We start from the raw sequence: 23,987 nt of genomic DNA, 5'->3' as shown, positions 1-23,987 counted from the left end.
TTTTAATGGTGAATGTTGATGTATTATAATTTTCAAATTTTTAAATATTCTATCTTAAATAATTAATCCTGATAGAAAAAATTATAAAATTTGAAAGAAATCACGTTGCTGAAAATTATTAATAAAAGTAAATTCATGGTAATTTTTTATAGAGTTTAAAATTTCTAAATTTTTAGCATAAAAAATTAAGTCGAATGCTGGGGAAAAAAAATGCTATACTTTTATGTTTGGATTTATATTAGATAGAAATTCTCACATAGAAAACTCTCATTGTTAAACACGTGTCAAGCAAATAGAATGGGGAGCTCCTCACCTGGAGTAGCATAGAACAACCCCAAAAATAGCTCCCACCAATTCCTGCGCCAAAATTGGCTCAGCCCATTTCATTTTTTTTATTTTTAAAATTCTTTTATTACTTTTTAATTATTATAACTAATGTTTAGATAATAATATAATATTTATTTTATAATTAAATATTCAACATAAAAATTTAATTATATTTTTTAAATTAAATTTATAAATAAATGTGTAATTATTTATTTTACTATTTATTTATATTAATTATAAAAATTAATTATTGGTTTGATTTAATTATTACAAATAATATAAAGTTTAATACAAATGAAAATAATTAATGCAACAATACAATTTGAACTTATAAACATTTGAACACATAATTCAAATACAAGGAATATTATGAGAATATTTTTTTTTGTGCAAGATTTAATTTGGTACTAATGAGTTGGAGATTGATGTTGAATTTGGCAGAAACTTACACTAAAATAGTGCAAAACTTGCATTAAAATAGAATTTATGATTGGAGATGGCTTTAAGGGGATGAGTCGGCTCAATCTCATGTGTTTGATATGTTCCTTCTTTTTTTTGGGTCTAAAATGCTTTGGTGTTGTCCGTTTATCCTTTTGCATATTTAATTATTAAAATAAAATTATCGTGAAAAGATTTAGTTCAATCTCACATGTTTGACTCATTTTCTAGTTTGGTCCTAAATATTTTGTCATTCCTGATTTATTTCTAAATGTTTATAAATTGTCTGATTTTAGGAGCATGATTGACACATGTCATATCTACTATTAGTTTTAGCCATTAAATTGACGAAACAAGTGACTCAATCAAAATTTGTAAGTGTATAGAACTAAAATATAGATAACTCCAACTAGGGGTGATATACGTATATACCGTATCATAGTGTACCGAAAACCATACATCATATCAAAAATTATGGTATAAGAAAATACTATATCGTACCGAAAATCTTATGTACAATAAATAGCATATCGATTACTTCGAAATTTTACGGTATACCGAAATTTTGGAATGATATGAGTATATATCGTTTCATACCCAAACAAACCATATATTTTTAAAAAATTTAAAATTTATTGTTTATAAATCCATATATTCTTAAATTTGTATATATTGTTTCAATGTTTCGATATTCTGGACTATACTGAAATTTTCATATTTCGGTTAGGGGCCTTTTATTTATAGGTGTAGTCCTTATTAGTTGTATTATAATATTATCTTTATTAGTGTTTAAGGGTATTTTAGTCTATTTATTTTTATTGTAATCCCTAGTTATAAATACTCTTTATTGTATTCTGATTGCACAATGCAAGTCAATAAAAAATCTCTAGCCTCCTTTTTTTTCTCTATGTCAACATGGTATCAGAGCCTAGGTCTATGGATTCTCCTTGCTTGATTGAAGAAGTTATAATCCAATCCATAGCGGTTGATTTTGGTATTTCCGTTTTCCCTTTGATTTGTTCTCGCTCGCGTTGGTTTGTCTGGATTCGGTTAATTTTGGGAATTTCGAATCTGTTGATTTCGGTTTTGGGGGTTTTTGTATTTGTGCCTCTTTCATCATGGTTAGTCGTAAGGATGATCCACTTCAGTCGATTAGTGTTCAATTTGGATGGTAAAAACTATCGTATTGGAGCTACGTTATAAAGAATTTCTTGCGTGAAAAATCTCTGTGGAGCTATGTTACAGGTGTATGGATTAAACCTACAGACAAGACGGCGACCAACTATGCGGACTTGGTCGACAGTTGGGAGGCTGATAATTCGAAGATTATTACATGGATTAACAATTCTGTTACCCACTCCATTGGTGTTCAGTTGGCTAAGTATGAGACGTCTAAAGAGGTCTGGGATCATCTGGCTAGATTGTACACACAGTCTAATTTTGCCAAGCAGTATAAGTTGGAGACCGATATTCGCGCACTTCAGCAGAATGATATGAATGTTCAGGAGTTTTACTCTGCCATGTCTAATCTCTGGGATCAGTTGGCTCTCACTGAGTCTGCAGAGCTGCGAATATTTGAACCATATTTGGCTCGTAGAGAAGAACAACGTTTGGCACAGTTTTTTATGGCTCTTCGAAATGATTTAGAGGGATTGCGTGGGATAATTCTACATCATTCTCCTCTTCCGTCTGTTGATTCTGTGGTTAATGAACTGTTAGCAGAGGAGATTCGACTTAAGTCTAAAGCAGATAAGTGGTCTGTGACACCTACAACTCCATCCGTCTTTGCTGCTCCACGACAGTCTCCGCCTAGCAACCAAAATAGACCAGCTCCTAAGGTTTCTTCGGATGAATGTGCTTTCTGCAAAGAAAGGGTCATTGGAAGGCTCAGTGTCCGAGATTGTTGGGTAAAGGAAAACAACAACAGCAACAACGACCACCTCAACCACCACGCCCGCCACAGACTGCTCCATGGTCGTATCGCCCACCTCAGGCCAACAATGCAGTTGTTTCCCCGTCCTTGGATCCACATATGTTGGAGCAGTTTCAGCAGTTCCTCGCTTCCCAGCCTCATACCATGTCTGCCTCCTCTCATAAAGGTTTGTCCTTGTCCGATAATTCAGGTAAATCGTCTCGCCTATGGATCTTAGACTCAGGTGCTTCTCATCATATATCTCCTGATATTGATTCTTTTGCATCTGTTAATTCTGCTTCATCTTTGTCTGTCATGACCGCCGATGGTACTCCAATGCCATTGGCAGGAATTGGCTCTGTTCACACATCTCGTTTATCACTTTCAAAATGTATATCACATTCCTAGTCTAACTTTAAATCTTGCATCTGTTGGTCAATTGTGTGATTCGGGTCTCTCAGTTCTTTTTACTTCTACCAATTGTTGTGTTCAGGACACGCGATCTCAGAAGGTGATTGGGACAGGCCGTAGGGAAGGGGGGCTCTATGTCTTGAATGACCTAAAAGTATCAGATGTTGCTGCTTCTAGTATGGATTTGTCGTCTTTTTGTTTGAGTCGTTCGTCTTCTGATTTTTATCTTTGGCATTCTCTTTTAGGTCATGTTTATGGGTCTCGTTTAAAGTTTTTTGGTGCCTACAGGAGTTTTGGGTCATTTGGACAGTCATCATGATATTTCTGATTGCAGTGGTTGTAAACTGGCTAAATTTTCAGTCTTGCCTTTTTATAAAAGCATTTCTTTTTCCATTGCGCCATTTGATCTTATGCATTCTGATGTGTGGGGACCTTCTCCTGTTTACACCAAAGGAGGTTCGAGATATTATGTTTTTTTTATTGATGATTTCACTCGTTATACTTGGGTTTATCTTATGAAACGCAGGTCTGATTTCCTTACCATATTCCGTAACTTTAGAGCTCTTGTGAAAACCCAACACTCATCTGTCATTAAATGTTTTCGGTGTTATTTGAGGGGTGAATACACTTCTAAAGATTTTTCTCAGTTACTTGCTTCTGATAGGAATATCCAGCAAACCTCGTGTACAGACACTCCTCAACAAAATGGTGTTGCTGAAAGAAAACATCGTCATCTTGTTGAAACAGCTTGTTCGTTCATGTTGTCAGCCGAGGTTCCTAGTGTGTGTTGGGGGAAGCAGTACTTACGGCTGCTCATGTAATCAACAGAATTCCAATATCTCATAATTCAGGTTTGTCCCCGTTTGAAAAGTTGTATGGTCATTCACCTGATATTCCTCGTTGCGCGTCTTTGGTTGTACTTGCTTTGTTCTTCGACCACAAGTTGAGCATAATAAATTGTATCCCCGGTCCGCCTTATGTGTTTTTTTGGGTTATGGTATTGGTCAAAAGGGATATCGTTGTTTTGATCCAGTTAGTCAAAAATTGTATGTCTCGCGTCATGTTGTGTTTTTTAGAGCATATTTCATTCTTCTCTGTTCCTGCTAGTTCACATCATATGACACCGTCAGATCTAGTTCGTATTGATCCTTTCGATGCCGAACTCGATGAATCTCTATCTGATACTTTGGTTCACTAGGCATCCACCTCCTATGCCCCTGCTTCTACGACCACCCAATTGTCGGATGTGATTGCGGATGTTCCTCCTCTGCGTTAGTCCACTCGCACTCGTAAGTCTACTAAACTCCCCGATTTTGAGTACTCCTCTTATTCTACTTCATTTGCTTCATTTGTTGCCTCTGTTCATCGTCTTTCTGAGCCTTTGTCCTATAGAGAGGCAATTTTTGATCCCCTTTGGCAGGCTGCTATGGCTGAGGAACTTACTGCTCTACACCAGACTCATACATGGGATTTGGTTCCGCTGCCATCCGAAAAACATACCATTGGTTATCGTTGGATCTACAAGATTTAAACCAAATCAGATGGATCCATTGAGCGATACAAGGCTCGACTTGTTGCTAAAGGCTATTCCCAGGAGTATGACATGGATTATGAAGAAACGTTTGCCCCTGTTGCAAAAATGACGACTGTTCACACTCTGATCGCAGTTGCTTCCGTTTTCCGATGGAGAATATCTCAGTTGGATGTCAAGAATGCTTTTTTGAATGGTGACCTTCATGAAAAAGTTTATATGATGCCTCTTCCTGGTGTCGCTCATCAGCCTCATGAAGTTTGCAAGCTTCACAAAGCTCTTTATGGTCTCAAACAGGCACCACGTGCCTGGTTTGAGAAGTTTTCTATGGTGATCACTTCACTTTGCTTCCTTTTTAGTCATCATGATTTGGCTTTATTTGTCAAGCTTACAACAGCAGGTCGTATTCTATTATCATTGTATGTTGATGACATGATCATTACGGGTGATGATTATGATGGTATTGCATCTTTGAAATCTGAGCTGGCACGTTGCTTCACTATGAAAGACTTGGGTATGCTACGTTATTTTTTGGGAATTGAGGTTGCCTATTCTCCAAAAGGCTATCTCTTATCTCAATCAAATTATATAGTTGATTTGTTTGAGCGTACTCGACTTACTGACAACAGGACTATTGATACTCCCCTTGAGACCAATGCTAGATATTCTCCGTCAGATGGCACTCCTTTGGCAGATTCCAGTCTCTATCGCACCATTGTCAGAAGCCTGGTTTATCTTACCGTGACTCGCCCAGACATTGCACATGTTGTTCATGTGGTTAGTAAATTTGTCACTGCCCCTACTACAGTTCATTGGGTTGCCGTTCTTCGTATTCTCAGGTACCTTCGTGGCACTCAGTTTCATAGTCTCTTGTTCTTCGTTAGAGCTGCGGGCTTACTTTGACGCGGATTGGACTGGTGATCCTACGAACCGCAAATCGACCACTGGATTTTGTATTTTCCTCGGTGACTCGCTTATTTCGTGGAAGAGCAAGAAACAAGATGTCATCTCTCGGTCTTCTACTGAAGCTGAGTATCGTGCCATGGCCTCAACTATCTGTGAAATTGTTTGGTTGCATCGGTTGCTTGCTGATATGGGTATTTCTCTATCACCCTACTCCACTGCATTGTGATAATCAGAGTGCTATTCAGATTGCACGAAATTCAGCCTTTCATGAACGAACCAAACATATCGAGATTGATTGTCATGTCACTCGCCACCACCTGCAGATCGGCACCATCAAATTGTCATTCGTTCCTTCTTCTATGCAGATTGCTGATATGTTTACAAAAGCACACCCGACTTCGCGCTTTCGTTTTCTGTCAGACAAACTCTCAATGCTTATCGCTGTAACATCGTGAGTTTGAGGGGGGATATTAGTTGTATTATAATATTATCTTTATTAGTGTTTAAGGATATTTTAGTCTATTTCTTTTCAATGTAATCCTTAGTTATAAATATTCTTTATTGTATTCTGATTCCACAATGCAAGTTTATAAGAAATCTCTAGCTTTCTTTTTCTCTCTATGTCATCAGTCCTAATCCATATAAAATTTATTTATACATGAGAACTAGATCGCTTCGTTATAATATTATATATGTAATATCTCTAAAGTATAATAAAAATTTCCATAGTATTTTTACTCCATCATCCGAGTCTGTTTTGAAGAAAGAATATGTGGTCGGCTAGCGTTGCCTATTGGTCATTCCATCCCATAATGTCGTCTTCGAAAGAGTCAAAATATAGAGACTCCAACCTAAGTTTTTGAATCTTCTAACCTTTGCGCTGAAGCATATGAGAATACATTTTCGGCCTTCTGTTTTTATTTTTTGCAGTTACTAAAATTAATGTGACATTAAAGTGGCGCGATGCATCTATCAATTAAAGATGAATCCGGAAAATGCACTTTGGGGGAGTTTTGCTAATGAAAAATGTGAATAATTTCTTTTCTTAGAGGTTGCAAATGCTTCTTAAACATTGTTATTATGAACTATTTCAATACTTAAAATTAAATATCATACCATGTACAATAAATGAGTTAACCGATACAATAGATGAGTTGATTTGTACATGATGGACATGATGTGGGCATATAGTATTGAACACCATAAAAAAACTATATATATATATATATATATATATATATAATTTCTCCTTCATTTATGTGCCCGTGCAACTCTATGCATAAGATTGTAAAATACATAACACGTCCATCCATTGTCTTGGCCAAATCTCTCTCCCGTACGTGTGCATAACCTGCAGCTCTCCGGGATATGACGGCCAAGGACTGCGGCCGCAACCACCACCACCACCAAAGACTCTATTACCGCCCTCTTGCCGCCTTACTCGGCTTCATAGTCCTCTCTCTCTTCCTCGTTCTCGTCATATATCTCATCCTCCTTCCCACCAAACCCCATTTGATCCTCCAAGACGCCGCCGTCTATGCCTTCAACCTCTCCGCCGCAAACCTACTCACCACCAGCCTCCAAGTGACACTCTCCTCCCGTAACCCTAATGAAAGAATCGGCATTTACTACGATAAACTCGAAGTTTACGCTTCATATCACAGCCAGCAGATAACTCCTCGGACAGCGCTTCCGTCCTCGTATCAGGGACACAAGGATACCACCGTTTGGTCGCTGAATCTGAACGGAAACTCCGTGCCGTTGGCGCCTTATCTCGCCGTTGCGCTTAAACAGGAGCGGTTGACCGGAACTGTGCTTATTAACGTGAGAGTCGAGGGAAGAATTAGATGGAAAGTGGGTACTTTTATTTCTGGGAAGTATCATTTGCATGTGAATTGCATTTGCCCCGCGTATGTGAATTTTGGCTCCAAAAGTAACGGCGTCGCTGTGGGGCCGGCGATCGGTTATCAGCTGATAATGAACTGCCATGTCGATGTTTGAGCTTCATCTGCTTAATCAAGTCATGCATCAATGGTGTTACGATATATATATATATTTTTAAAAAAAAATTGTTTGAACTTTAACTTCTATAGTAATTTGGTTAATTTGGTCGTCTGGTTGGATAAAATTATGAAGTTTTTTTTTTCCTTCGGGCAAATTTGTTGTTACGAGTTGCATTGTAGTGCTTATGATTCGTTTGAAATTTGTTGCGATCGATGCATCTTTATCATGAAATAGAGCGATTGTTAAAAACTACATATTAAAAAAATTAATCTCTTGATTGTTTATAAAACCACCCATTAAAAAAATTGATCATATATTAATTTCTCATGTTTTCAAATCTTAATCACACTCTTGTTCGTGCGTATTTACCCGAGGACTCGAGGAGTATATTTATTTAAGATTTGAAAACAAGAAAATTAATAAATATTTTTTGAGACCGGAGTTTTCAATTATTTCAAGATTTCATGCAATTATCCCTAAACATATATATGCACGTTGACAATTTCGGGTGAGGGAAAGAGTGTCAAGTGTATATTTTTGACAATCAAAATAAATTTTCGAAGTGCTTTCTTTTTCATATTGCGTCCATATAAACCAATATCATTTATGACCTAAAAAAATTATTAATGAATCAACCCACATGAACACATATATATATGTTATCAAACCATCCTAAGTAAATTAATTATTAACGTATATATATATATAATATTAATAATGTTAATGATATAGAGCAAACAAGGAAGCGGGGGAATGAGAATGAATAGCTTTATTTCATAACTGGAAAAATATAATCTGAAATACAATAGAATGCCTATATATGTACAGAAACCACTAAACTTTATCTATACTAATATTCCGCTGCACGCGTTGCGTGCTCGTACATTTCGTTTTTTTAACAAAAACATTAAATAATAAATTGTAAAATTAAAAAATAATAAAAATATAACATTTTCCTAAACAAATATTAAAAATATATATATATCTTATAAAGTGAGTGTTATTTTTGTAAATAAAAGAATATCAAAGGGTACAAAGTGAGCATTAATGGCTATGAAAAAGGAAACCGTAAAAAAATGACTATTTTGCCCAATAATTTTGGTTTTATTGAAAATTAAGTTATGAGATAATGGTAATTTAAAATCAAGCTTCACCAATTAATTAAAAGTTTGTTAATTAATGAGTCTCTACTTTAATATGAATATATATATATATATATATATATATATATATTGACGACTTTAATAAATATTAATATTATTATTATTATTAAATATGAAATATTGTTCAAGATTTATGTCGTGGATTAAAAATATAAAATGTCACCGTAAATTTTAAGGCGGCAAACTAGAGTAATTATTTTCACGTCCTTCTGGAAAAATTATTTTTCCGTAAATTTTAAGGCGGCGAACTAGGTAATTATTTTCACGTCCTTTTGTCAAAATTATTTTCCAGTACTTTATATTTGAAGTTCTACAATTTTGATTCATCGTGTTTTCAAAATTGATTGGTCCTTGGAAATTTTTATTTGAATCTTTTTCCAGTAGTTTTAGCTTCTTTTTTTTCCATGAAATTGCTACATATACTACCCATATCATCTTCACATAAACATCATCCCATTGTCTTAAAATTGGAAAAAAAAAATTAAAACTGAAATTTAATAACATAAATAACTAAAATTACATGACAAACATAAAAACAAAATTTAATTTTTTTTTACGTTTTTATTCATATTCAACCACTTAAAATGTGTTTGCACGATTAAGAAAAGGAAAAATTGCTTTTTTGGTCATGTATGTTTGTCACTTTGCGATTTCAGTCTTTTATATTTTTAGATTTCAATTTTAGTCCGCTATCTTTATTTTTTTGGCAATTTTAGTCCTTTTTTCGACGTGGCGCTGATGTGGCACCAATTCAGTGCTGATATGGAGCTGACGTGTACAGTGCCACGTAAGCATTTTTGAATAAAAAAGACCGAAATTGCTAAAAATTAAAACATGCAGAACTAAAACTGAAATGTGAAAACATAGATGACCAAATCGCAAAGTGACAAATATATAGGACTGAATTTGCAATTTTTTCTTAAGAAAATTATTTAAAAAAGTAGATGTTACATATAAAATTATCATGCTTATTAAATGAATGTTTTAGTACTTAAATGGACAACTTAGTAATTAAAACAACAAACTAAATATGGGTAAATTGGTGAAGAATAAGAAAAATAATATTGCTAAATGTGAAAACTAAACAAGATGAATGAGAAAAGAAATTCAACTAAAAAATATACGGAAATTTCTTCTTCTTCTTTATTTAATATTTTTTTTATGAGGTATGTCCCCAAAATTCAAATTTGTGGATAGTTTGAGGTTTGAAAGGGCTATTGTGTAATTAACGGCGCAAATGAAATGACTTGCTCAGTGCATGACTGTACCTCATCATTTCATATATATTGGGAACTTGAACCTCCAAAGCTTTACGTACACATACACACACACTGGAAGTTGATAAGTCACAGAAGCTTACAGCGTACGTTCGAGAACTGAAGAAGAAGAAGCATGGGTGTGCCTTCGTTTTACAGGTGGCTGGTTGAAAAATACCCTAAAATAGTCGTTGACGCCATAGAAGAAAGAGGAGATATTGCAGTAGACTGCAGTTCCCCGAACCTCAACCAGCTGGAGTTCGATAATCTGTATCTTGACATGAACGGGATCATTCATCCTTGTTTCCATCCCGATGATCATGTCTCTTCACCTTCCTTTTATCATATCTTTTATTTGATTATTTTCCCTTTTTTTTTTTTTTTTGCATGCATGTGGATGGATATATCATTTCTCTGTGCTTGCGTCTGTTAATTTGCATATATACAAAAAAAAATTTGAGTTTTCTGGTGTTCAGTAATCATCTTTGTCTCGTTAAAGTAAAGGTTTTCTTTTAGTGTTCAGTAATCATCTTTGTCTCGTTAAAGTAAAGGGTTTCTTTTAGTAAAGAAGGATATGTGGATGTGGGTTCTTATGAATTCGTGTTTCTTAAAAGTTTAAGGTTTTAAATTATTCTTGTACAGCTTTTCCCCCCGACAACATTCGACGAGGTGTTCAGCAATATATACGACTACATAGATCGACTCTTTAGCATAGTCAGGCCTCGGAAGCTCTTGTACCTAGCCATTGGTGCGTGTCGTTTTTAATTTCACCTTGAAATCTTGCAAGACTTGGATTGTTTTACCACATGATATCGTTTGGTATCATGAACATGATGTACTATAGATGAATAAAAATATAATAGAGATGTGGATAAACAAGACATAGATATAAATAATATGTTGTTTTGTATGTTTTTTATTTTGTAGGATTATCGCGTTTGTTCTCTTAATTACCATTGTCAATTTCACTTATACGACACATTCTCCACTAATACCATGGGTTAAAGAGATATTTGTCATCAAGCCTACATCTAATGTTATATCGGGCTATGAGATATCGTTGAGTTAACAAACAAAATGGGAAAAACATAAGATTGAGTAAAAATTTGTGTAGCATCCCACTTTTATCTCATGTACTAATTATGTAAACTGAACATTTCAATGAACTCAGACGGTGTCGCGCCACGAGCGAAAATGAATCAGCAGAGGAGCAGGCGATTTCGGGCGGCAAAAGATCTCCAAATGGCCGTCAGATATTGTTCACCTCTTTATATTTTGTCTTTTGTTGTGGTTGTGAATTACTGTCATTGAATATATATATATATATATATATATATATATATATATATTTTTTAATTTGTTATCTATATCATGTGTATTCTCTAGGAGGAAGTCGAGGATAAGTTGAGAAAAGAGTTTGAAATGGAAGGGAAAGTTTTATTACCAAAGACAGAATCCGAAGTCTCTGATTCGAATGTCATCACACCAGGGACAGAGTTCATGTACACATTGGCGAGGAAACTTAGAAGCTACATCAGGCAGCGGATTAGAGACAGTGCAGCATGGAGAAGCATCAAGGTTATCCATGGAAATTAACATGCCGATATAATGACATTACCTTTTTACACAATACATATACATGACACCGTGAACCGATGTTTATCTTTGCAGGTGATTGTATCAGATGCCGGTGTTCCTGGTGAAGGAGAACACAAGATAATGTCGTATATACGGGCTCAGCGATCGTCTCCAGGGTATGATCCAAACACTAGGCATTGCCTATATGGATTGGTATGACCTCCAATTGTTGATATCAGAATGATACATTTTAAAAGTAGCTTTTATTTGAAAACTTCCCTCCTGTTATTTAATCCAAACTTTTTTAACATCTTGCTGCAGGATGCGGACCTCATTATGCTCGCCTTGACAACACATGAAATCCATTTTTCTATTGTCAGAGAGGTTTTGGTTCAATGGCACTGTCTTGCCTTTGAAGATTTTTATTTTCGAATCAAACTTATTATTACTGTGTTGGATGATATTAAAATGTACTTTTGAAGTTGATAATTGGTTAAGACTTATGTTGGAATACTTACGGATTGCTAACGTTTTTTCTTTTGTCCTTGGGCTCTTTGTTTAACAGGATCTCCGACCAGCAGCAGAGAGTAGTGGACTTGAAGCTCATGAGGTTTCTATCTTGAAGTCAAGGGGATGGATCAAGAGGGTATTTAATATGAATGTTTGCTTTCAGTCATATTAGATTCTCCTTTGATGTATATTCTTTGTGATGTAAATTATATGAGATTAACTTGTGCTCGGGTTCATTTGTCTCAACATAGGATCCATTTCAGGAACCAAGCTCCAGTGACTCACACAAATTGGCATCACAAAATGAACTTGCTAATTTCATTGATAAAAGTTTGAAGAAAAAGCGTTATCAGGTACCATATTGTTTACGAATGATTTATGTTCATTCATATGCTGACATTATTATTCTGAAATTGATGAAGTTTCTCCATGTCTGGATACTGAGAGAGTGTCTGGCTCTGGATTTGGAAATCACTAGTCTTCCTGAGAAGATTTCCTATGATTTTGAGAGGATCGTGGATGATTTCATCTTGATTTGTTGTTTTGCTGGCAATGACTTTCTTCCTCACATGCCGTCCTTGGAAATCCACGAGGTTTTTTCACTTTCTGTTATCAAGCAATGTTCCCTGAATTCGTTGTTTAAAGATGATTGGAACATTTCCTGATGCTGCCACAGCGTGCCATAGATTTGTTGATGCATGTTTATAAAGAAGAGTTCAAGAACTTGGGAGGTTATTTAGTTGATATGCAACGGGTAAATTGCTTAGAACATCTTCAATTTTGTGCTGTTGAGAATATTGCCATATTGAATTTTCGTCCCGTGGCCCTTGAAACAGGTGGCGGACAGACATGCCCGCTATATAAAGTTAAAAAGAGTGGAGAGGTTCTTGATTGCAGTCGGAGAAAAGGAGGAGAAAATATTTGAGAAAAGGGCTCAGATCAGAGACAGAAAATTGAGGAGGATCCTGTTAGAGATGACCAATGCTGTGAGTTCGCGCTTAATTCCTTCGTATGTATTACCAGTTTTTGTGACTGGAATCAAAGCTTAAGATGATTTTATCCAGAAAAATCATGAAACGGACAGTTTTGAACATGATCGAAGAACATCAGACTTTGGGGGCTATGTTGAGAAATATCAGAAAGAAGATGGAGCAGAATCAAGTGTAAATGCATCTGCTGATCAGGTATGACTACAACATCTTTTCACTTGACAATATTGAGATATTTCGACTTCTGCTTCCAGGACATCCATCTAAGGCAGAGAGTAATTTTGTACATACTATTTAATGTCGTTAAATTTTATATCATGTGCAATTAGTACCAACGCGTTTCCTCTGTAAATCATGATCGATTTTATTATATCGATTGCCTTTCAGATTTTGAAAAATATGAAAGAGCTGAAGCAGAAGATGAAAGAATGCATGCATAGCCAATCAGATTTGTTCAAGGATGGTTGTTTTGGAACAGATAAAGTCTGTTATTGTATATCGTCCAAAATTGGATTTGACTTGTTCTTTTTTCAACAAAACATATCTTTCTTTATGCTTGTATGCACAGGTGAAATTCGGCACAGCTGGCTGGAAGGAAAGATACTACAAAGAAAAATTCGGTGTTGAAAACCCTGAGGATGTTGAAGCCATGAGAAAAAATGTGGTGTGTTGAAATCCCAAAGATTCGTAAATAGTTGGCTTTTTTTTTCTGTTGTAGAAAGTTCTAGAAAAGGCTCATTCCGTGTATAAAAGTTACCATCTTTATGAACAAATTAACAAGCAAACGGTTTGATCAAGCTCATTTCTCATCACCAAGGTTTACACTGCATTGTTTTATTTCATTTTTCAGGTAACAAAGTACGGTGAGGGACTTTGTTGGGTCCTGTTATACTATTTTTCTGGGGTGCCTTCATGGACCTGGTATGTCATATAGCACATTTTTCCTTACGAGATGAATGCGCCTTAAAATATTGAAATTTTTGTTTCATATACTCTTGACAGGTTTTATCCATTTCACTATGGTCCCCTTGCGTCGGATTTCAAAGGTCTCACGCACACACGAGTGAAGTTTATAAAGGGTTCACCCTTTAAACCTTTTGACCAGCTAATGGGTGTCTTCCCCCAACAGAGGTAAATTTATTGTATTCTTCTCATATCCCTTGCTTATGGATGAATTTTTGGTTTCTAAAATGGTCATCTAAAGATTAGTAGCACATTTCACAGTGCTCATGCACTTCCTGAGGCATACCGGAGACTCATGATAAACGAGGATTCGCCAATAATCGACTTCTACCCAACAGGCAAGTCTTGTTTATGCTATATTCTTGAAATAAACTGTAGGGTTGTGAAAAATAATGCTAACTTTAATGATTTCAATGACTTTTGTGATTAGAATTTGAGACAGATGTAGATGGGAAGCGATACATGTGGCAGGTTTCGTCGCCTTCCTCTGAATATGTTATCAAAGTATTAGCTTTTTACCGCCTCCAATGATGTTTTTATCTCTTACCTCCTTGAGATAGGGTGTAGTGAAGCTTCCATTTATAGATGAACAGCGCCTTCTAATCGAGTCGAAGAAACTTGAAGACGAGCTGATGGTGTGATCTTTGTTCTGTAGAGCACTTGTTTTTAAACCGATTCCATAATTTTTCAACTGAAACGGCTGTTTTACCATATGATTTTAATGACGAGCAGGATCATGAGAGAATGAGGAACTTGCAGAGTCTGGATTTGTTGTTTGTCACATCCTCGGACAAACTAGGAAGTAAAATCATTTCATGTGGCAGAAATCTCGACAGTGAGACCAATCATGTTACAATAAACATTGACATTGCCGAGTAAGGTCTATTAATCAACAAATTTTGAACTAGCCTATTTTTGTATGAAAAAGTAAAGGCATTGACATTAACTGCTTGAAATTGCTGTGTGTTTGTTGAATTTAACTTTGTAATTTATCAGGGTGGGAATTGAGGGGACCGTGCGCGCTGTTTCGGAAGATGAAGATGATGGTGTTGACCTCTTTAAAGATGTCGTGTAAGCTGACAGAAATTGCAAAACTTTGTCTACACACTTTTATCTGCTCACCGGCTCATTACCTTAAAATCTTATGATCAGATGTGTGTTTTATGAGAGTCATCAGGGGTTACAGCACGTTCCTCGGCTTTTGGAAGGTGTCAATATCCCAGAAAAGGTGGAAGAAATTCCGAACCTAGACCTGATGCGTTGTTTGGTTTATTTACTGAAACTTGCTTGTGTCTGCTTTGAAGATTGTGGATAAAAATTGTATTCTCGAAAGGGAACTTTGGCATGAGGAACGACGAGGCAGTAATGCTAGTAATTTCCACAGGTATGTATGTCGAGTCATTAGAACTCTTAAACTATTTTCTAGTTCTCCCCCAGCATTGTTCATGAAACCATGAAGATGAAAAATGTTCAGGTTTCAGAATCAATCAAGGTCTGGAAAACAAGAATGCAGCTCGGAATCACGTCGAAGAACCTTCCATGTCCCTCACGTCCCTAATGCAATCATTAAAGGGGCTGGTTCTGGATTCATAGGAAGAGGTAAAATGTCGATTACCACCCAAGAATGCGACTGGGAATCACGTCCAAGAACCTCCTATGGCCCAAACGTCCCTAATGCTATAATCAGAGGGGCTGGTTCAGGATTCATAGGCAGGGGTAAAACATCCATGACCGCCCTTCCTGGTGAAACATGCAGCAATTTCGTCGAGCAGGCTCCCAGGAGAGTAATTGGTGAACTTACTCCGACTCAACATGCTCCAAGAGTATCCACGAGTTCGAGTTCAAATACCTGGGGTCCCAGAACAAGGGGTCATTACTCATCTGTCACGAATCGTGGAACGTACAGTTTTAATGGAAGATCAAAATTAGGATCTGGTAAAGATGAAGAGTGGCAAGGTTTGGATACATCTTCGTCGATAGACAGACCTCAGCCGAGTGCGACACCGTGGGGCGGAAGGCAGAGAGGTTACGGGCAGGTGTCTTCTAGCCAAACATGGAAATATAATTTGTCTTCTTCGGCACATGATACCAGTTATGGCCATGGAAGAAGCGGGCAAGTCCCTGAAACTTCCCAGAAGTCGTAGTTGAAACAGTGGCGAAATGGTACCTAGTCCTTAAACTTTTGTGTGTTATCAAGAACATTGTTGCCACCAAACTTTTGTGATACTTGACTTGGAAAAGTTTTATTTTTGCAACGAAGTAGGGGGCGTGTTTGACAGCGGATTTTGTTACATACGATAGAAGAACTAAAATTCTGTTGCGCAGGATTATACTAAGAGAATGGAATACAAGAAAAATCTTTGGTTATTTTTGGATAAAAAGATTTTAAATCAATGGATTTTAAATATATTCAAATGCATTTTTATTGTATATAGAAGTAGCAACATAAATTTTAAATCTACTTTCATGTTCATTTGATATTTCATGTTAGTAAGGATAGATTTTAAGTCTATCCAATAATATATTCATTAGAAACGCATTTTACTTTATATAACTAATGTGTAAATAAATAGTGTATAAATTTAAGATTTGATCTATTGTTTTATTGTTAACAATTAAATAAAATCGAAATCTATGAATTTGAAATTTTTTTATTCAAACGCAACCTTAAAGTATTGTTAACACGGTAATATTGGCGTTTAGCCAGATAATGGGGCTCGAAAACTTTGCAAGCACAATTCTGAATGGTAAGAAACGAAGTAAATTAGAGAATCCAAAACTTCACCAACACTAACGGGAAGCCAACTGAGAAACAAAACTAAAAAGATGTAATACATGGAAGCAGAGTACGGTGGGCGAATCAAAGCCAAGCATTTTAACAGCCAACAGAAATATGAAACTTTATCAGTCGATAGAATTGTTAAACTTCGGTCATAATGTATGCTTCTTAGGCTTTACATATTACCTTAATACTTAACCTTCGATTTCTTTCGTGCTAAAAACCGTTCCTTAGCCGCAGTAATAGAATCCTCACTTCTTTTATGATGATCCGGTTTCAGTTGGTCACCACTAGCTGATGGCTCGTCCACAACTTCCTCTTGCATGGAAGCATCAGAAACAGTTTTCACAAAGGTTCGTTCAAGCTTTTGATCAGGAGAAGGATTCTCTACAATTTCATCTTGATGCCTCGTCACCAATCTTGATGTTTCCGGATTTGAACGAGTATCCGATGGGGAGACTTCTGTTGGAGATAGAACACCCACTTCTTCAGGTTGTTTCTTAAGCTTCTCCAAATCAGTCTCTCCAGCACCAAACGCGACATTTTTGGCTAGGTTGAAGTAGAAGTCACTGAGGTCCGTCTTCTTGGTAACCTAATATTGTAAACACATCAAACATTTACATCACTGCGTACACAAATGCAATAGGTTTCACTGAGAAAAAAACGAGAAAATAGAAGGTGATGGGAGAGAGACTTCACACCAGTGCTTCTGTCAAACTTAAGTCCAAAACTAGAGAAGATGATCGGAAATTTTATAAGTTAGTGGAACAAAGATCCACAAAAAAGAAAAAGCAAGTTCAACTTACATCTTCCTTCTTCTCTCTTATTTCACGAAGCCGCTCCTCCTCCATCCATTTAGCTTGCTCAGCTAGTTTCTTTTTGTAAGCACCAGTAACAAACTTATCCTTGTCGACATAGAGGTGTTCATCTTTACCTCTTTCTTTAGCAAGTTTTCTCTCATAAATTATCTCATGTTCTCTTTCTCGTTGTTTTGTCTTATCCATTAGTGCTTGGATATACTTGGGCTGCAAATCCAAAGAGACGAAGGCTTGAGTAATCACTTGGAAAATTGGATTTAAACATCAACTTCCTCTTTTTACTAAAAAAATGACCAACAAAATGAGATCCTTGACCTAATTGATATCAAGAATGTGAGCTAAAATTTCAGATCCTTGTACTCTTGACATGCTTTATGTCATTTAAAACATATATGGTTACTTTTAAAAATACTTTAGATGATATCTAATAATGAATCCAAAGAGACACAAAAATGGTATCAAATTTACTTGAGAGGAATAAAAACTTGTCAGACAACAACCAATCACCCTCTCCCATTCTCATTGAAGTATCATGCCGAAATATGAATTCTTCACCTTTCTAACTTGCCGGTCCTGCTCTCTGGGACGAACTTGTTTCTCCTTCATCTTATCATATACTCCATCATAATCAAATGCCAAAGGGTCTTCTTCAAGAGCCTTCTTATGTTGTTCTTCAGCCTGTCATAGAAATGGGGAAATAAAAGCTCATCACATCTGCAATTCTACCAACAAAAAATAATAAATTAAGCCATATTATTCTTTTGCGTATACACAGCCATTACATCTTTGAGAGACTTGTTTTTGCTGGCTTGGCGCAGAATTTCTCTTTCAACATTATCGTCGTCGTCGTCTTCAAAACCAAGTAGCGTAGAAACTGGTGGCTTTGGGGGTTGCTTTTTCTGCTGAGTTGGAACCCTAAGGTTCAACCCATACTTTTTCATTTTTTTCCCACTTGGTAACTTTTCTCTTCAAATCTCCAAACTTTATATTTAACCTAGTATAATCATTTCCAAATCAGTCAATATACATAGATTGAAAGCCAGCTGAATCTACAAAAATGACTCAAATTTTGAGAAAATACTTAGCTAGCAGTTGTATCAAGAATTCTAATAAAATACAGAGTTCCTTAACAATCGATATCAATCCTAACCCTAATACCAAAGGCACATGCTGATAATTAACCCTGATTGTAATACTAAAATCTGAGCCGTATCAAGACTTAGTTACAGTAAATTGACACAGAAGAAAAGAATGTGGAAATTTTTTCTCATTTGATATCGGAAAAATGAACATTGTACTGGTTCTGTACAAGGAGACTGGCTCTCTTTTCCCTAGCCTAAGCTAGTTCATTCAAACAAAATAACAGCATGTTCATATCCAACCAACTCCTTACTCATAGCATCTAGCCCCTTCCCTAAGAAATTAATTATTAAACTAGATAGTATCTTTGGCCCAAATTATTTTGGCCCGATGCACTAAGCCCTAAACATGGCGGCAGTCGTTGCTCCTGATTGCCTGATTTTTTACAGATTGACAAGTCATAGTGCTAGAGCAAAACTCTATTGACAGAGAGGATTCCTATATTTGATTTAAAAAAGATCTAGATTATATAATTAAGAAACAGCCCAGGCAACATCTTCTGGTGAAGGCATAGTCCCACCTCGGCCAAAGGCAACAGAATTGAGGCCAAGGAATTCGAGTCTGACAGGGATGGTATGCCTTACCAAAAAACCCATACCGTATACCGTACAGAAAATTACGGTATAAGAAAATGTATACCGATACCGTACTGAAATTTTCGGTATACCGAAATTCGGTGCATATAACTAACATACCGATTATACCAAATTTTTAAGGTATACCGAATTTTGTTACCCAAAAATAAATTTGAAAAAACTGGGTATCAAGTAAAATTCTTCGTTAGCATCAAAGTTGTACAGCTATTTAATAGCTGTACAACTCCTTGCACATACACCGATACACGACCACAAAATAAAAAGTTTATCTATTGAATTCAAAGAATTTGGACTCGGAGACAAATTTTGGATTCTGACTAAGAGGCCATGCTCAAGATGCACGATTTATCAATTCCTATTCACCACATTCAAGATACAAAATGCACAGTTTCCAGACTCATGTCTCCTTTTAAAAAAATGATTTTAAAAAATTAGGGTTTCTGTAATTGATTAGCATCAGAGTGTAATTGATTAGCATCAGAGTTTTTATTCTTTTGAATGTAAATGACCCACTGTGCAATTAAAAATTGAAGCTATTTTTTGAAACGAGAAAAAAATTTATTTACAGAGGGTGAGAGAACAAACCGTAGAGAAAGAAGCGTCCGAGTAACGACAATGGTGGAGGAGCAATGACGGTAGAGAAGCGACGGCAGAGGAGCGACGAAGGTGGAGTGCGATGACGGAGGAGATGGAGCGAATATGATTTTTATTTCCCAAATTTTCTATTTTCTTAGCTTTGAGAATATCGAATATGATTTTTATAGGTGTCAAAAAAAAAATTGCGGGTCGAACTAATCCGGGTTTTTACATGCATTATACAATGAATTTAAGATGTATTGTGAAATCTATATTTAATATGTGGTTTGAAATTAATATGATATATAGGGTGATTTTAAAAATACATAAGATCCTTGAGATGTTTAGAATATATATATTTTTTAGGAAATTAGATAAATATATAGTAACTAATTTTGGTATTTTCAGGTCAACTTTCATAAATAACCTTACTCAATAAGAAATTTTTTTTTTTTCTACGGTGAAATTAGATTTTTTTTAAAAATATAATTTTCCAATTTCAATTTATTTTCATACAATTTTTAACTATACCTATATTTAAGATTGGCTTTTTTAAAAATAATAATAATAATAATAATAATAAACATCTTTTATATATAAATTTTCTTTTAATATAATAATTTAATAAACATGGATATTATGTGTGCAAGATGCTGGTTATTATTAATTAACCAAAGGATAAATGTGTGAAAAACAACGGAGGTATTGAAATGATACAAATTCAAATTTCTAAACCCATGAATGCTAAATTTTAACCATTTGCAAACAAAATATCTTTTTAAAATTAAATTAAACTGAATTTTGAAATCATAATCATAACGATCGTACTAATAAACAACGGGGAACGCTTACTTTCCCTCGTTTTCCTTCAACTTCCACTTCATCTCTTCATCCCTTCATCCACCCATTCAATTTAAATTTCATTTCCCAATCTCCCCCACCAACACCAAGAGGAAACGTGAAAAACCATTCAGAACCAAGATTAATATAAAGAAAAACCAATCAAGAAACCCCTAGATGTTTTTGCTTCTTTCATGATTAATGCCGGTTTCAAGAGAAGACTAAATCATGGACCAACAGCAGGAATCGCAGCAGAAGGTTTCAAGAAAACTTTCTTCTTCTGTTCCGGAACAAGTAGGAGAAACTGGCTGTGATCGCAGCCACCCTCATGCAAGTCTTTAGTTCTTTTGAATGCTGCTACTGTTTGTGTTTGGTGCAAAGATTTATGGTTCTTGATTAATTAGTTAATTTGTATGGTTTTAGAAAGAAAACAGATTAGGGTCTGCTTCATTTGTATCTTCTGTGACTTGAATTTTATGAATTACCCATCGTCCAAGTGAAGATTATATGGGCAATTCGGTGTTTGTGATCGTTGAAATGTGATGGAGTGCGATCTTGAGAACTGCTGCGAATCGAACTGTTACATTCGCACACCATTATATACGGGGTTTGATCAACCTCATCTTGTACGCATGGTTTCTTTCATATCCTCATTCCTCACACATGAACTCGCATGTATGATATAACTGATAGTCTTGAAGGTTCTGGTCTTACAGAAAATATATCCAATAACAGAGTCAAGTGGAAGTATGAATAAACCATCATCAATTGTTTCTAATATTGGCTTATATATCACTTCAAATTCCATTTTCATTTCGACAAGGATCAATATGAAAAACTGATGGGGTACTTGCGTTAATTAGGGCTGCGGGTTTCCCAAGATCAGGGAAGAGAAGGAAATTATTTCCAGTTTACAGACATGAACACAAAAATGCACAAATTCTTGAGTAGCATCATCCTAGGTTGATGTCTAGACGTCTAAACCATTACTATTACCTATAGATGTTTAGATGATGATATGTATTCAGTTTTGAGACCAACGCAGGTATGCAATCCCTACACATGTTCATGCTATTTCTTTCCTGCATTTACGTAGTTTTCCTTTTCAGGAAGAAATACCAACCCTGATAATCGGCGAGGAAACGCTAGAGATTAGGAATCCGGGTGGCGAGGCTCAACCAAGCATTCGCGAAACATCTAGAGCAAATGGGAATGTTTCTGTATCCCCACCAACTGCGAAGATAAGAGAAAGAATTGGTGAACCAGATGCAAGTCGTCAACAGCATCTGTGGAACGAACTCTTCAAATATACGACAGATGATATTGTAAGTCACAAACAAGAATGGTCATATAATGCTTCATAAGACGCAGATTTTTATATTCTCCCACGTTATGATTTGCAGAATGCTGATGTTGAGGACTTGTGGAAGGAACTCTATAAACTTGCGACAGATTATGTAAGTCGTGAGCAAGAATGGTCTAATAAAGGTTTAGAAGATGCGGATTCTTATGTTCCCACAAGATTTATAAAACTCCCACCTTATGATTTGCAGAATGCCGATGATCATATGCATGAGGATTTAAGCATCGATGCCATCGGAGACTTGTGGGACGAATGTATCCTAAATTTCATTTTCTTCCCATTTCTTCATAACATGATTTTGTAAATCATGCTATTTGGCTCCATGACTATGTACCTGCCACAGATGAACGTGACTTCGGTTTCTTGAACGACGTACTAGGACTCGATACCTTGGTGGATTTCAGCACACCACCTGCCCAACCTCCGCCAAGTGCAACCGTGATGCCTTCCGCATCTGACACGATAACCGAAATTGACTGGTATTGCTGGGAATCACTGTATGATGACTGTAACACAGGTAGTACCAATACACCACAAGAGCAGACCCTGCCACCATTTAGTACTGCAACACCATCTGAATTGAAGCCGATAGCTGATATTGCCAAGTATAACTTCGAAATGATAGACAAAGGCAATGCCATAGCTAGTATCAGTATGCCACAAGCGCAAACTCGACCACCAGTAAATACCGCAACGCCTTCTATACCCAACACAATAGCTGATATCGGCTCAGGTAGCATGAAAATGATTGATAACGACAATCCCACGCCTAGTATCAATACAGCACAAGCCCAACCGCAACCACCAATTGATACCACAATGCCTTCCATACCCAACACGATAGCCGATATAGGCTGGGCTGGCTTGAAAATGATACATGAAGATAATGTCACGGTTAGTATCAATGCATCACAAGCCCAAACTCGGCCACAAATTAGTATTGACATGCCTTCTGTACCCAACGCACTACCCCACGTGGGCTGGGATAGCATGGAAATGAAGCATGAAGACAATGCCATGGCTAATACCAGTGCAGCACAATACCAAACTCCTCCACCAGTCAATACTGTAATCGTTTCCAACATGTTAGCAAATGCTGACAGGGATATCTTGAACATAATACATGAAGACAATACCATGACTAGTACCAATACAACACAAGCCCAAACCACACAGCCTAGTGTGACTGCAATGTCTTATGTATCAGAAACAACCGGGAGTAAAAATGAATCTGTTACAAGAAGTATGGCAAAAGTGCATCCAAATTCTGAAACAACAGAGATAACTCCGATAGCACGTCAAAGACGCTCAATCCACTGTCCACAAGGTTTACAGAAGAAGGCCCGAGTGAGGAGGGAAACAGCTGCCCACACAGAATGCAGGAAGAAAGAATAAGGAGCAATGCGGGCATCTAGAGAGAATATGGTACATTGAGTGCAAGCTTGGATGGGACAAGAATGGAGAGAATGATGTTCAAGAAGATGAGAGTAGCAAAGAAGCCAAAAGAGTGCCAGTACATTACAGTTGAAAGTGAGGATAGGGTTAGGTGTTCCAGATTATTTTGCAGTACTTCTAAGAATGTAAACGTTCCAGTGAATTAAGAAAAGCAATGGGGTTCTAACATACACAGTTTTTGTTTGGAAACATAACTGTACAACAGTCAATAACGGATTGTATCCGCATACTGTTTAATCCATGGATACAGAGTTGGTGTTTGGGATCCCTTAAAAAAGGTGCTTTTGAGCTTTTCCTTTACAAATTTTTGAATCCATGGATACAGAGGTCGTGTTTGGGACAATTTTGTGAAGGAGAAGTTCAAAAACACTTTATCTAAGCAATCCCAAACACTACTAGAGTATCCTGAAAAAAAATTTAGTCTTTTTCGTA

General features: G+C 36.3%; 4 protein-coding genes across 5 annotated transcripts; 3 read left to right on the top strand and 1 right to left on the bottom strand.

Moving 5' to 3' along the window:
• The first annotated feature begins 6,893 nt into the window (after positions 1-6,893).
• LOC140885354 (NDR1/HIN1-like protein 1) lies at positions 6,894-7,526 on the top strand. The gene has a single exon (XM_073292319.1). The coding sequence runs from the start codon at positions 6,894-6,896 to the stop codon at positions 7,524-7,526; it is 633 nt and encodes a 210-aa protein (XP_073148420.1).
• Positions 7,527-10,084: 2,558 nt separating this feature from the next.
• LOC140878567 (5'-3' exoribonuclease 3-like) lies at positions 10,085-16,132 on the top strand. Its single transcript, XM_073282176.1, has 22 exons — positions 10,085-10,270; positions 10,591-10,696; positions 11,120-11,196; positions 11,335-11,526; positions 11,620-11,739; positions 11,848-11,916; positions 12,390-12,629; positions 12,713-12,790; positions 12,873-13,022; positions 13,101-13,220; positions 13,395-13,508; positions 13,594-13,689; positions 13,876-13,946; positions 14,028-14,156; positions 14,250-14,326; positions 14,419-14,459; positions 14,549-14,623; positions 14,721-14,863; positions 14,985-15,059; positions 15,141-15,216; positions 15,293-15,372; positions 15,463-16,132. Exons 1-22 carry the CDS (start codon positions 10,085-10,087, stop codon positions 16,130-16,132), a joined length of 2,985 nt encoding a protein of 994 aa, XP_073138277.1.
• Positions 16,133-16,788: 656 nt separating this feature from the next.
• LOC140884493 (uncharacterized) lies at positions 16,789-20,042 on the bottom strand. The gene is made up of 5 exons (XM_073291266.1): positions 19,907-20,042; positions 18,368-18,579; positions 18,141-18,263; positions 17,574-17,792; positions 16,789-17,359 (listed from the first exon to the last, which is right to left on the bottom strand). The coding sequence occupies exons 2-5, from the start codon at positions 18,524-18,526 to the stop codon at positions 16,955-16,957; spliced, it is 906 nt and encodes a 301-aa protein (XP_073147367.1). The 5' UTR covers positions 18,527-18,579; positions 19,907-20,042; the 3' UTR covers positions 16,789-16,954.
• Positions 20,043-21,585: 1,543 nt separating this feature from the next.
• Positions 21,586-23,894, top strand: LOC140883615 (uncharacterized). Of its 2 annotated transcripts, XM_073290159.1 has the most exons (3): positions 21,586-22,062; positions 22,141-22,194; positions 22,291-23,894. In XM_073290159.1, the coding sequence occupies exon 3, from the start codon at positions 22,542-22,544 to the stop codon at positions 23,493-23,495; it is 954 nt and encodes a 317-aa protein (XP_073146260.1). In that variant the 5' UTR covers positions 21,586-22,062; positions 22,141-22,194; positions 22,291-22,541; the 3' UTR covers positions 23,496-23,894. The 2 variants fall into 2 exon arrangements, with proteins under 2 accessions (XP_073146260.1, XP_073146259.1); XM_073290158.1 differs by having other exon boundaries at positions 22,141-23,894.
• The last annotated feature ends 93 nt before the right edge of the window (positions 23,895-23,987 follow it).

Source organism: Henckelia pumila, chromosome 2, assembly GCF_033568475.1.
Source record: "Henckelia pumila isolate YLH828 chromosome 2, ASM3356847v2, whole genome shotgun sequence".
In the NCBI taxonomy this organism is placed as follows: Eukaryota; Viridiplantae; Streptophyta; class Magnoliopsida; order Lamiales; family Gesneriaceae; genus Henckelia; species Henckelia pumila.
This window is presented reverse-complemented; position numbering and strand designations above follow the sequence as displayed.

Excerpts from the sequence above, each read along its gene's own strand:
- LOC140884493 (XM_073291266.1), bottom strand. The coding sequence starts at position 18,526 with ATGAAAAAGTATGGGTTGAACCTTAGGGTTCCAACTCAGCAGAAAAAG. Across the intron at positions 18,264-18,367 it reads AAAACAAGTCTCTCAAAGAT|GCTGAAGAACAACATAAGAA; the intron begins GTAATGGCTGTG and ends TTTCTATGACAG. Across the intron at positions 17,793-18,140 it reads AGGACCGGCAAGTTAGAAAG|CCCAAGTATATCCAAGCACT; the intron begins GTGAAGAATTCA and ends TTGGATTTGCAG.
- LOC140883615 (XM_073290159.1), top strand. The coding sequence starts at position 22,542 with ATGCCTTCCGCATCTGACACGATAACCGAAATTGACTGGTATTGCTGG.
- LOC140878567 (XM_073282176.1), top strand. The coding sequence starts at position 10,085 with ATGGGTGTGCCTTCGTTTTACAGGTGGCTGGTTGAAAAATACCCTAAA. Across the intron at positions 10,271-10,590 it reads GTTTCCATCCCGATGATCAT|CTTTTCCCCCCGACAACATT; the intron begins GTCTCTTCACCT and ends ATTCTTGTACAG. Across the intron at positions 11,740-11,847 it reads GGCATTGCCTATATGGATTG|GATGCGGACCTCATTATGCT; the intron begins GTATGACCTCCA and ends ATCTTGCTGCAG.
- LOC140885354 (XM_073292319.1), top strand. The coding sequence starts at position 6,894 with ATGACGGCCAAGGACTGCGGCCGCAACCACCACCACCACCAAAGACTC.